Source organism: Micrasema longulum, unplaced genomic scaffold (assembly GCF_059751315.1).
Source record: "Micrasema longulum isolate JH-2025_06_02 unplaced genomic scaffold, ASM5975131v1 h1tg001115l, whole genome shotgun sequence".
In the NCBI taxonomy this organism is placed as follows: domain Eukaryota; kingdom Metazoa; phylum Arthropoda; class Insecta; order Trichoptera; family Brachycentridae; genus Micrasema; species Micrasema longulum.
In genome coordinates this window covers 15,286-29,002 of record NW_028278303.1, presented here as the reverse complement: position 1 = coordinate 29,002, position 13,717 = coordinate 15,286, and the positions used below count along the sequence as shown (strand labels likewise).

General features: G+C 33.8%; 1 protein-coding gene across 1 annotated transcript; it reads right to left on the bottom strand.

The window, feature by feature from the left end:
• Positions 1–3,095: 3,095 nt before the first annotated feature.
• LOC148276970 (uncharacterized) lies at positions 3,096–13,509 on the bottom strand (the record flags this gene model as incomplete). Its single annotated transcript, XM_088233514.1, has 3 exons — positions 13,443–13,509; positions 4,877–5,121; positions 3,096–3,251 (listed from the first exon to the last, which is right to left on the bottom strand). Coding segments are annotated over exons 2-3 (393 nt in total), but the record flags the coding sequence as incomplete, so codon positions are not given.
• Between the last annotated feature and the right edge of the window lie 208 nt (positions 13,510–13,717).

Sequence of the window (13,717 nt, the reverse complement as noted above, 5' to 3'; positions counted from 1 at the left end):
CATCCCTTCTAAGTGGGGCATGTGGACCTCACCAGTTGCCTCCAGGAGACCCTATCGCCGGCCAGCACTCTCGCCTCTTCCCACGTCAATCCAGCGCCCCTTAATTCCGCCGAATAAAGTCTAAAGATCGACATTGACGGCCTTCCAGGACGGCGTGAGCCCGCAGGTTTAAAGAAGAGACAACCTGGGTTTAGGTTCTCCTGAGGCATGCGCAGCACGTGCCCAAGCTAGGTCGTTATAGTAGGCTGCTGCGTCCGTTCTCGGACTTCAATATTAGTTATAAAATTGAAACACCTTATACCTAATATTCTTCTCAAGAACTTACTCCCAAAACTCAGAAGTTTGGTGTTTTGAGCTTTGGTAAGGTGCCAAGATTCGCACCCATACAGGAGTACTGGCATTATACAAGAGTTGACCAACACCACTCATGTTCAAAGTTGCTTTATCAATTCCTAGGCGGGTTGCGAGCTCTTTGTGCATGCTTCCATCCCCAGTTATGTGAACTCCCAAGTATTTAAAGCTGTCAACTTTCTCAACTTGACATCTTTCACAGAAACGAATACTACGAGGCAAGTTTTGGTACTGACGAGGTTGTGTTCAGGAGACCCCCACTACCAATTAGTGTTGTCAGATTTTGGAAAAAAAATTCTCACAGCACTAGTCTAACAGCACTCTTACTTTCTGGAGATGCCTTGCACTTAACAGGGGGCATCAACCGGCTAATGATTCCATATTATTTTATTAATTAAAACAATAAATTCTCAATACGTTATTTTGATTTACTCAGACAAGAGATAATGTTGCGCGAGCAATGACTCAGAACAGTTATTACGTGACCCTTTGATTGATGAGGTTAATGTAATCAATTTCTTAGACACGATTATAATTATCTAAAATAATTATCAATGTTATATGACACAGACAAAAGAATTATGGCCTGTTGTTAGCTGATTTAAGAGATTATTTTATATAATTTTTTAATATCAATTGAATTCTGTGATTGAACGAATTGATAAATTCCCCCAGTTAAATATTTCCTACCAATATTTTGAGATTGTCCAAATTTTGTAGACAACGACTGGATTCAACCCCCGAGCGAGCTGTCAATATTAACAACATACTCGTAATCATAGAATTAAGAATAGTCCAGAAACCGCATACGCACATCAAACAGAAGGCAACTCAACTACTCGTAAATGAGTAGGTTTACGTTTTGCCCCATTAGTTTCTTTGTAGACGTCGCTCAGCTCTGTAAATGCCTAGACTTCCATATTTCCTTATTTAAGGTATTCTCCATCCCTGTTGTAATTTGTTAATCTTAATGACTCCTGGGGGGATGAAATCTAGTTTTTTGTCTACAAACATTTGGACAAACTCAAATATTGTAATCATTTTTTTATGTGTTTTGATTCGTCAAAATGATGTTCTCACTCTTTTAAATGTGATGCATAGTTTGATATATCGTTATATAATCTATGTAAAGCTAAATGCTCTGTCAGTCTATATTTAATTGCTCTCCCGCTTTGTTCCTATATATGAACTAGGACAATTACACGTCAATTCATATATTCCCCTTTTTTCAAAACTGTTGACCTGGTCAAGTATCAAGTATTTTAAATTATAGTCCTTAAAATATATCTTGATTAAAATGACAGCTGCCAAACTAATGTCACCAGTGCTGGGAAATTATTGATCACTGATCATGTACCGATCAAATCGATTGTATCAGTTTTTTCATGCAAACATGAGACTCTGTTTCCGAAAATTGATATAAAAACGCAAAAACAAGCCTATTTTAGTGTGTTTAAGACAATTATTTACTAAAAAATAAGACAAATACTTTTTTCATGAACAACATCAAATGAATTATTTTTTTATTCGATCAATTTACATTGATCAATTTGTGCCATCTCTAACGTTTTTTCAAAATTATGTAACCTTGTAAAAACGTAGTTAATAATTAAGTGTATTTTAAAGCTGATTTTATATAATTATGTTGATTTCAATTAACATAACAAAAATAAATTAACACGCCAGATACGAATGATTTTTCGTGTGTCAATATAAATCACTCCTTAGACGTTACTACAAAGTTATGTCCCCACTTTTGCTGACAGCTGTCATTCTAATCAAACTTTATTTTAAGGACTATAGTAAAAAATAAATATTTGCATTTTTATGATTTACCCAAATATTTAATTTTGAGGGCCATTTCCAACGAGTCGTAAATAACTCACTATTAGAAAAAGGGAATCAAGTTGGGGTAGAGAGGGATTCGAACCACGGACCTTTGAGTCGCGAGTCCGAGACGCTAACCACGGGACCACAACCCGACCATGATGTATATGTAAATATAAGTTATTAAATCATTACAATGGAATTCCATTGAGAATTGTTCCATGGTTTGCTCGAGCGGGAATGGATTTCTGCGATCAAATGTGGACTAACTGGTAATGATTAATATGTATTTATAAATGTAAAATGTAGTAATGTATAAAGTATCAATGATGTGTATAAACTTAATATATATGTATATGTATGTAAAAAAATAAATAATATAAATATGTATGTGCGAATATATATTATTTTATTTATTTTTTTATTTTCTTTTATTCAGGAAACATGGAACTGGCAGAGGAAGGATGAAAGCCGAGTGAACGCGGTTGAAATGCGATCTCTTTGACGAATGTGTGGGAAATCAATGTATGACAGGATTACGAATGATGAAATCAGGCGAGAGTGTAAATCTGAGTCAAGTATAATTGATAAGATTAAGAAAGGGGCTCCGAGATGGTTTGGTCACGTAGAACGAATGGACGACGAAAGAACGGTGAAACAAGTATATATGGCGAAAATTAACGGTAACGTGAGACGAGGACGACCGAAGAAGACGTGGCATGATCATATAAATTAAAATCTTAAGTCTGGTCATGTCAGAAGTAGACAGAACCGAAGGGCATGTATGACAAGGTGTATAAATGTGGAAGAAGCTAAGAATTTATGTCAAGATAGACGTGTGCGGCGGTCCATTCTCTCTGGCTACCCCTACGGCGCGATGGTAGTAGTAGTGGTGTACTAATCATTGGATTACTTACCGTGAGACGGAACATCTTGCCATATTTGGGATGCCTGAGGGACTCCACCAAGTCTCCCACGCAGGGCCCCGTCTTCTCTCTCCTCCAGTCGGCGGACTCCAACAGCTGCAGAGCCTCTTTCTCGCACGCGAGCCCACTGCGCACCAGCTCGTCGTCCTGAGGAAGAAACGCAAAATTTTAAATAATTAAAAAATAACAATTTTGTTTATTAATTAATTTTTTACATTTTTTAAATTTTTTTTTTTATTCATAAATTTCATAAAAAGTACATGTTTTTGTAAAATTCTAAACATGTCTACTTTTACACATCTAGTAAATGTTATCACTGTAACTCTACAAAAAAAGAGACTAACTCTTGTGCTTGGAGAATGACTTACACTGTCGTAGTTGTTTATTTATAAGAGTTTATATAATTTTAAATACGAGTACACGAGAAAATATAAAAACATAGGATATATAAAGAAAAAACATAAAACAATAATACATTCATACTAATTAAAATTTAATGTTGTTTTTACACGAGTTCGAAAAATTTCTTTAGATTAACTTTAAATTTATTTATTGATGTATTATTTTTAATAGTTTTTAGTTCATTCGGAAGATTATTATAATTTTTTACACCTTTGAAGACAAAGCTATTTTGACCATGACTTGTGTGGAATTTAGGAATTTTAATATTATGTTGGTATCTGGGTGACTTATTCATTTCATTATAATCAATTGTAGGATTAGGTTTCTGAGGTTGGAGTTCCTACCCCAGTTAGAGATTGACAGAAGACACGACGTTGTTGTTTAATGCGTATTTATTACATGGCAAATAAGACACTTGATTTCAACATAAATAGTCACGTTGGCGCACTGATTTCAACATAAATAGTCACGTTGGCGCATGATTTCAACATGAATAGTCACGTTGGCGCATTGATTTTTTTTTGTTTTTTTTTTTTTATTTATTAATAAAACATATAAGACATGAATATCATGATATTATATTCCCAGGAGTTGTACGAGAAAACTCATTTGGGACGGTACATAAAAAAAATAGTACATTTCTTGTAACAATACATAGTATACATTTAAACAATAAAAATTTAAACAAATTTTAACAATCTATGAACTTAATATTAAAAAAGGAAAGAAAACATTTAAACAATCTGTGAACTTAATATTAAAGAAGAAAATAAAAACATTCAAACAATCTGTGAACTTAATATTAAAAAAGAAAAGAAAAACATTTAAACATTCTGTGAAATTAATATTAAAAAAGAAAATAAAAACATTTAAACATTCTGTGAACTTAATATTAAAAAAAGAAAAGAAAAACATTTAAACCTAAAACACAATATATAGACTATTCACAGAAACTGAGCTAAAAACTATCACTTTCAAAAAGATTCAAGAAATAGGTCTTCATTTCTGGTCTTTGAGATTTACCACTCGACATTTCATTTTTAAGGTCATCAGGCAGTTTATTAAATTGTATCCGACCAATGTATTCCAGAGACCTTTTGCCGAACTTCGTGGAACAAAATTTAGAAATGTGAAGATTTTTTGCATGTCGTGTATTATAGTTGTGAATTTCATGATTAAATGTAAGTTTTAAATTTGTGTGAGCAGAAAAGTTTATGATGTTTGAAATAGTGTTATTTCGACATGAATAGTCACGCTAGAGCGTTGATTTAAACGTGAATTTAAACGTGACTTATTATAAATTTCAAACATGTGATTAATTCATTAGTTTACGCTTACAATATTCATAACATACTATCTTAAGTACTCACGGATGGAAGTGGAGGATTGAACGCCTTACTTTCCCCAAAGCCCAGGAATCCTCTGAGCCAGCGGCCGAAGCCAGACACTTTTGCTTTCTCGGCCCTTTCCGTCATAAGCTCCCGGTGGCGATCTTCCGTGAAGGACATGTCCCCGTCCGTAAAGGTGCGAGCTATTTCCTCCATGTCGACACTGGGCTTGTCACTTTGTTCGCCACCTTTCGACTTATTGCTCCTCTCGCACTCCATATTGATAACTTTAAGAGATTCGACGGAGATTTAAAAAATCTAAGTAACTACAAAAGTGTTTTATTATAGAAATAAAAGGCGAGTGATATTTTAGTCCGCAAATTTTGAATATCCAGTGACCGGTTTCATCGCTTTCGCGACATATTCGAGACTGGTATCTTTATTAAGGAGTTCAATGTATTTATACAAAACTGAAGAAAGGATAGAGAATTCAAAATTATATGAAAGTAAATTAAATAAAATTATTTTTATCTTAAGGATCATTAACGAAAAAATTTCGGGTTAACTAATGAGTTGATATAATGCTATTTTAATGGGTATAAGTATTGGATATTTATTATTTTTAATGTCCCCGTGTCCATTTTCAGCGTTTAATATATATACAATATTTAAAATCATTAAAATAGTATTATATCAATCAATTGGTCAACCCGAAAAATTTCGTTAATGATCCTTAAGAAAAAAATAATTTTCCGATAATATTTTGGGTTTGTCAGAGACAGAGATGAAGAACATTTCAGAGAAGGTGATATGGAAGTCTAGGCATCTACAGGGCTTATGACCTGTCATTGGCTGGTTTAAGTGGCCACTTTACACACTGTGTAACATTAATAAACTATTCTGACCATATTTAAATTTATTTCAACAGAGAGGGAAAATTTTGAGAAGGGGATATGGAAGTCTTTTCGAATCTCCTTCTCAAAATTTTCCCTCTCTGTTGAAATAAATTTAAATATGAACAACTCCCTAGGGAGGAAATCCAGCCAGTCTGCAAGCATTTGGACATAATCAAACATTATTCTGACCATATTTGAACATCTCTATCCCTTTAATTCTTTCATCTATTGATGTTTGTGAACTTGAAAAGCTGAAACCTTTATTTATGCATGTGAGATTCGTGTAATTGAATTATTTCACCTACATATTAGGCAACGCCTGAAAATTTTATTTTTTCAATTTCTATACTTTTTCATGGACCAGGTCGATTTATCAACAATCTTTTGAGTTAATCCAAATTTATGTAGACTTCATTTTTGTTGTAATATGTTAATATTTACAGCTCCCCAGAGAGTTGAATCCAGTCCTTGTCTACAAAAATTTGGACAAATTCAAAATATTGTTGGTAAATCCACCTGGTCCACGAAGAAGTACAGATTTTTTTTTTTAAATCAGGCGTTGCCTAGTATGTAGGTAAAATAATTGAATTAGATGAATCTCACCCGCATAAATAAAGGTTTCAGCTCTTTAACTTCACAAACATCAACAGATGAAAGAATTGAAGGAATATAGATGTTCAAATACGGGCAGAATGGTAAATGTTACACAGTGTGTAAAGTGGCCACTTAAACCAGCCAATGACATGTCATAAGCCCTGTAGATACCTAAATTTCTGCATTACGTTCTCTGAAATGTCCTTCATCTCTGTTGTAATATGTTAAAAATAAAATTATTTAATTTACTTTCACATAATTTTGAATTCTCTATCCTTACCTCTGTTTTGTATAAATACACTGAACTCCTTAATAAATATACCAGTCTTGAAGATGTCGCGAAAGCGATGAAACCGGTTACTGGATATTCCAAATTTGTGGATTGAAGTATCACTCGTATTTTATTTCTATAATAAAATACAATGAACTTATATCGAGAATTTTCACTTACAAACTTAAATGTTTTACTAAAGTGTTTTTTTTTTTAGCGCAATGCCGTGGCACAAATCCAGACGGCAATAAAAATACTTTTTTAGAGTATGTATATCTGGGTAGTATGTTTACTAGAGATGGAAATATGGACAAGGATATTGAAAGGAGGGTTAGTGCCGGTAACAGAGTTAATGGTGCCTTAAAGTCTGTCGTAGCAAATAAGTGTCTATCGCAAGAGGCTAAATTAGCAGTTCATAATGGAGTTCTGGTACCAACCCTAATGTATGGAAGCGAAACATGGAGTTGGAAAAAAAGAGACGAAAGTAGACTGAATGCTGTTGAAATGCGATCCCTCAGGCGAATGTGCGGAAAAACAATGTATGATTGGTGCCCTAATGTCGAAATTAGAGCAGAATGCAAGGCTGAGTTAAGTATTATCGACAAAATTAAGAAAGGTCTTTTGCGATGGTTCGGTCATGTGGAGCGAATGAATGATGAAAGAACGGCTAAAAAGATTTATGATGCGAATGTGTCTGGTTGTAGAAGTCGAGGAAGGCCGAGAAAGACATGGCATGATCAAGTACAACAAATTCTTGAAAGTGGTCATGTGAAAAGTCGGAATAATCGACGTGCGTGCATGAGATGATGTATGAATGTGAAGGAAGCAAAGGAAGTGTGCCAGGACAGAGTGGTGTGGCGTTCTATCCTCTCTGCCTACCCCTCCGGGAAATGGCGTGATGGTTAGTTAGTTAGTTAGTAACTTTCAATTATTAATATTCAAAGCATTAACTTTGTGGTCCAACATTTTAATATTATGTTAATAAAATTTGTATAAAACCACTCACCGACTTATCTGTCTACCGGTTTCGAGACGTAACCCGTCTCTTCGTCAGGACAACAACACTACACCGACATGCAAATACCACTACACACCTTCACCACAGCAGATTTGCAAAAATATAAAATCGACACGCAGGTTAGACGCATGCTTCACTACGCCACCACCGAGGGTTGATGACTTATGAAGCTAATATTTCAAAAGGATTAACAATAGGAAAAGGAGAAAAAGGGAGGGGGAAGGTAGGGTGACCATTACAATGAAATATCGAATAATGGACTATATTGGAAAGTCACTTGATTATTAATTAATGGGACATTATTTTTCAAAGCCTTCTTTATGTAAAAAATCTCCATATTATTTACTTTCAGTCCTTTATTATTTATGTGTAAAACTTGAACACCGGTTCTACTACTACTACTACAACTACCATCACGCCATTTCCCCGTAGGGGTAGGCAGAGAGAATAGACCGCCACACACATCTATCCTGGCATACAATCCTAGCCTCTTCCACATTCATACATCTTGTCATACATGCCCTTCGGTTCTGTCTGCTTTTGACATGACCAGACTTAAGATTTTGGTTTATCTGATCGTGCCACGTCTTCCTCGGTCGTCCTCGTCTAACATTTTTGCCATATATACTTGTTTTACCATTCTCTCGTCGTCCATTTGTTCTACGTGACCGAACCATCTCAGAGACCCTTTCTTAATCTTATCAATTATACTTGACTCAGATTTACACTCTCGCCTGATTTCATCATTCGTAATCCTGTCATACATTGATTTCCCACACATTCGTCAAAGAGATCGCATTTCAACCGCGTTCACTCGGCTTTCATCCTTCCTCTGCCAGTTCCATGTTTCACTTCCATACATAAGTGTTGGGACTAAAACTCCGACAACTTGAACACCGGTATCTTTATTAAATTCATGATTTGAGTCTATAATGTGGTTGGCGAATTCTGAGAAGATATTATTACTAAGACATCTCACGAGTATGGAAATTTCTTGACGTTCTTCCAATGTAGACTGAAGAACAAGAATTGCAATTTAATTGGTGGACACCCGAATTATTAAATACATTATTTTTATCATTATTATTTAGTAAAAATCTACCAATATTATTATTAGTATTGAAGGCAGGTTTGATATTACTAGGTAAAAAATTTGATACATTAGCGGATACAGTACTTATATATAGAATTCGCCTCCATTTATTTTCATTATTTATATTGTTATCATTATTGTTAATGGGATATAAAAATTGTTTAATAGTTAAAAGTTAAAGTTAAAGTTTTACACATAAATAATAAAGGACTGAAAGTAAATAATATGGAGATTTTTTACATAAAAAAGGCTTTGAAAAATAATGTCCCATTAATTAATAATCAAGTCACTTTCCAATATAGTCCATTATTCGATATTTCATTGTAATGTTCACCCTACCCTCCCCCTCCCTTTTTCCTCCTTTTCCGATTGTTAATCCTTTTGAAATATTAGCTTCATAAGTCATTAACCCTCGGTGGTGGCGTAGTGAAGCATGTGTCTAACCTGAATGTCGATTTTATATTTTTGCAAATCTACTGTGGTGAAGGTGTGTAGTGGTATTTGCATGTTGGTGTAGTGTTGTTGTCCTGACGAAGAGACGGGTTACGTCTCGAAACCGGTAGACAGATAAGTCGGTAAGTGGTTTTATACAAATGTTATTAACATAATATTATAATTTCTATCTTTATATATATAATTCTTCAGTACGTGTGATGTCACTGAAATCCTCCTAAGCGGCTTAACCGATTTACGTGCGGTTTTCAGCAAAATGTAGAACTTTGCGCTGCGCGTGTTCGTACGTATCAAAAATTTCAATCTAATCTGTAAAACAAGTTAGGAGCATAAATCTTTTTTTCATCGATCCACCAGGGTTGAGGAGATACAACAAAAAACTAACCCTTATTACAAATATGTGAATATCTCAAAAAAGGTACAAATAAATGACGTGTGTTTTTATTTCTGTTCTGTTTCTAATCTGGTAATAATTTTTAAAATGCCTAGATTATAAAAACAATAAAACGCTTTGCACTTACAGCCAATACAGATTTTTTACCCTTGAAAATAGACGCACGATATCTAAATTATGCTATTTATATAAATTATTGAATAATAAGGTAGATTATTTTAACCTACTCTCCAAAATTAATCTTAATGTCCCCTTTTGCGTGACAAGAAATAAGTATTTATTCCATCTGCCAGTCTGTAGCACTAACTACGCACAACACTCTTTCCTCTATCGTTCTTGCTGTAACTATAATGCTTTTTTTTCATCTATTGATATATTTAACACGCCCCTTAATTTATTAAAAAAAAAAATTAAGACTCATTCTTTCTGTCTGCGATACGATCCCACTTGCTATTTAATGATGCTGACACTAAAGTTGATAAGTAAAAAAATGTGAACATTTTAAAGACCGTCAGTAACCTGTAATAAGGAAATATCACATACGTATGAAATGAATTTAGAAAAAATAATTGTATTTTCAATATCAATATGGAGGTTGTGGAGAAATATTTTAATATATCATTTTAAAATTTAGATTGTTAAAAAATATTTCTTTACAAAAAAGAAACATGTTTAGAAAAAAAAATTGTATTTTTTTTTTTCATACAGAAAACTATTTATATTTTTTTTATTCAACAACAACAACAACAAACCATCACGCCGTTTCCCCGTAGGGGTAGGCAGAGAGGATAGAACGCCATAACACTCTATCTTGGCATACAGACCTCGCTTCCTCTACATTCATACATCTTCTTATGCACGCACGCCGATTATTCCTACTTTTGACATGTCCACCTTCAAGTATTTGATGGACTTGATCGTGCCATGTCTTTCTCGGTCTTCCTCGTTTTCTGCATCCATCAACATTTGCATCGTAGATCCTTTTAGTCGTTCTTTCGCTGTCCATTCGCTCTACATGTCCAAACCAGCGCAGCACCCCTTTCTTGATTCTGTCGATAATGCATGTCTCAGCCTTACACACTTCACGGATCTCGACATTTGTGCACCTATCATACATCGTTTTACCACACATTCGCCCGAGGGATCGCATTTCGACAGCATTCAACCTACTTTCATCATTATTTTTCCAATTCCATACTTCGCTCCCATACATTAGAGTTGGTATTTATCAACCCTTACAGATTTTAACATTAATTTTACAAAAATAATATATATTTTTTACATCTTTTGAGAAGTTTGTCTGAGTCTTTTGTTCAGTTTTGTCTGGTAGTTTATTGTATAATTTCAGTCCCTGGTTTATTAGTCTCGATTGTCCTTGTCTTGTTTTAGAAAGTTGTGTATGATATTTTTCTGATATTCTCGTATTATGTCCATGATTACTACAATTTTTTACAAGTTTTAGTTCTTTGTCTACAATTACATTAGTGGCTAATTTAAAATACTAACTTCAATATTTTATTTTGTTGTCTTTGTAGTCTGATTATGTCATTTTGATATCTTGTTCCCCGTAGTAGTTGCGTATAAAATATTTTAGTTTTTACACAGGCTTCATAAATTAGATTTTTTTTTCCGTTTTTGGATAAAAACTTTTGATTTTTAAAAATATACTCAATAATGCCGCTACTTTGCTAATTAAATTACTGATATGAATTTTCCATGTAAATTTTAATTAACTTTTTTTTTGGTTTATTTTTCCATACATATATTTACATAGAAATATAATTACAAAAATACACTTTGGAAAAATATATCTTAAAATTAAGCAATTACATAAATTGGAAAAAAATGCCTACAAAGACCTCAGCGTCTGAGCGTGGGCCATTCCTTTTAAATTATTAAAAAGTTTATAGCATATAAATACGGTATGACATTTTATTTTATTTTTGCACCAAAACAGGCCAGGAGGCCCAATTACGGTGGTGAATTACATCACAGGCTTGAGAAAAATCACATTCTAATTTTTGTGTTCTCACCGGGAATCGAACCCGGAACCTTCCGTGCGCGAGTCAAGCGTCTTGACCACTACACCACGGAGGCCGCCATGAACACATGAACGCACATGAACATGAAAAGAAAAGAAAAATAAAAAAAAAACAAAATTAACATATGCTGATATTACGAAAACGTGATTTATTTGCAGTACGCAATATATATACATATTATATATATTTTACTTAATTTTGCTTTGTAGATAAAATTGAAGATAAATGATAACTTCTCATTGTAATCGGGGTCCAGGGCCGTGATTATGAACGGCTATCTTCATCAGTATATATTGAGACGATATAAACCAATATCGATATTTATGTACGAAAGTGTGTATGTTTCAATTTTATCTGCAAAGTGAAATTAAGTTTTTTGTATGAAAAATATATTATGTTTACAATTTTTTAATCTAGACAGTTTAATTACCGTTTACCGACGAAGACACTTTGAATTTTTATACATTTTTAGTGCAATGGCGATTGGATTAAAAAAACCTTTCTCTAGTAAAACGAGCAAATTCAGTCGGTCCCATCTTCCTCTGTACTTCAACAAATGAAAGAATTTAAGGAATATAGATGTTAAAATATGGGCAGAATGGTGAATGTTACAGTGTGTAAAGTGCCCACTTAAACAAAAAAAAATATTTTCTTTCTTATGTTACACAAAAATATTAAAACTGTCTATTATTTATTAAAGGAGCAAAAATGAATTAACATTTTCTTGTATACCCACGAATAGGCCATGCATTTGTGGGATTTTTTGTTTACTATTTTTACTATTAATACGTATTTCATTGCGATGTAATTATGCTTTATTTTTTTATACTCTGTTTTATCACTTATGTTTATTGTAAAAAAAACAAAAAATAAATAATTTAAAAAAATAACTAGCCATTGACAGGTCATAAGCCTTGTAGATGCCTAGACTTCTATAGTACCTTCTCTTAAATGTTCTTCATCTCTGTTGTAATATGTTAATATAAACAGCTCCCCAGGGAGTTGAATCCAGTCCTTGTCCACAAAAATTTGGACAAACTCAAAATATCATGGTTAAGTTTTTTGTATGAAAAATATATTATGTTTACAATTTTTTTATCTAGACATGTTTAATTACCGGTTACCGACGAAGACACTTTGAATTTTCATACATTTTATATGCAATTGCGATTGGATTAAAAAAAAACCTTTCTCTAGTAAAACGAGCAAATTCAGTGGGTCCCATCTTCCTCTAACTAACTAACTAACTAACCATCACGCCATTTCCCCAGAGGGGTAGGCAGAGAGGATAGAACGCCACACCACTCTGTCCTGGCACACTTCCTTTGCTTCCTTCACATTCATACATCTTCTCATGCACGCACGTCGATTATTCCGACTTTTCACATGACCACTTTCAAGAATTTGTTGTACTTGATCATGCCATGTCTTTCTCGGCCTTCCTCGACTTCTTCAACCAGACACGTTCGCATCATAAATCTTTTTAGCCGTTCTTTCATCATTCATTCGCTCCACATGACCGAACCATCGCAAAAAACTACTGAAATACTAAATAATATAATAAATGTCAAACCAGCCAAATTTTACCGTGCCGTGTGGATTTGGACGATGCGTGTTAATAATTGGGCCTATAGGGCCAACGAGTAAGCGCGGCCCCCACTAGGATAAAATTACCTTTACATAAAACTTTTGACAATATATTTTCAATACAAAATGATTGTTTTATTTGATTTATTTTTAAATGGCAAATTCGAATGTGAAAACGGGCTTTCGAGTTTTGTCACAATTATTCCCCGGGTGCGATGCGTCTTAAATTAATAAATTCTGTTGAATATTGTTAATTTTACACTGGCTGACGCCGCTACTCGCCGGAAACCGGTTGAAAACACGCCCGCACAGCGCGCGGCCTAGAAACGAACTGGATGGAAATAAATAACATTAGTTGAACAGCGTCATCAAATATCAACGCAAAGATTCATTTATTATTGTTGTAAATGAGCGATGGAAATTAAATAATGTTATCTTATGTATTCAGACGTTGGAACACGTAAATAGCGATAAGTCAGAGCGATAAAATTATCGATAAACGTCTATTTTATTTAACTATTTTATTGTAATATTA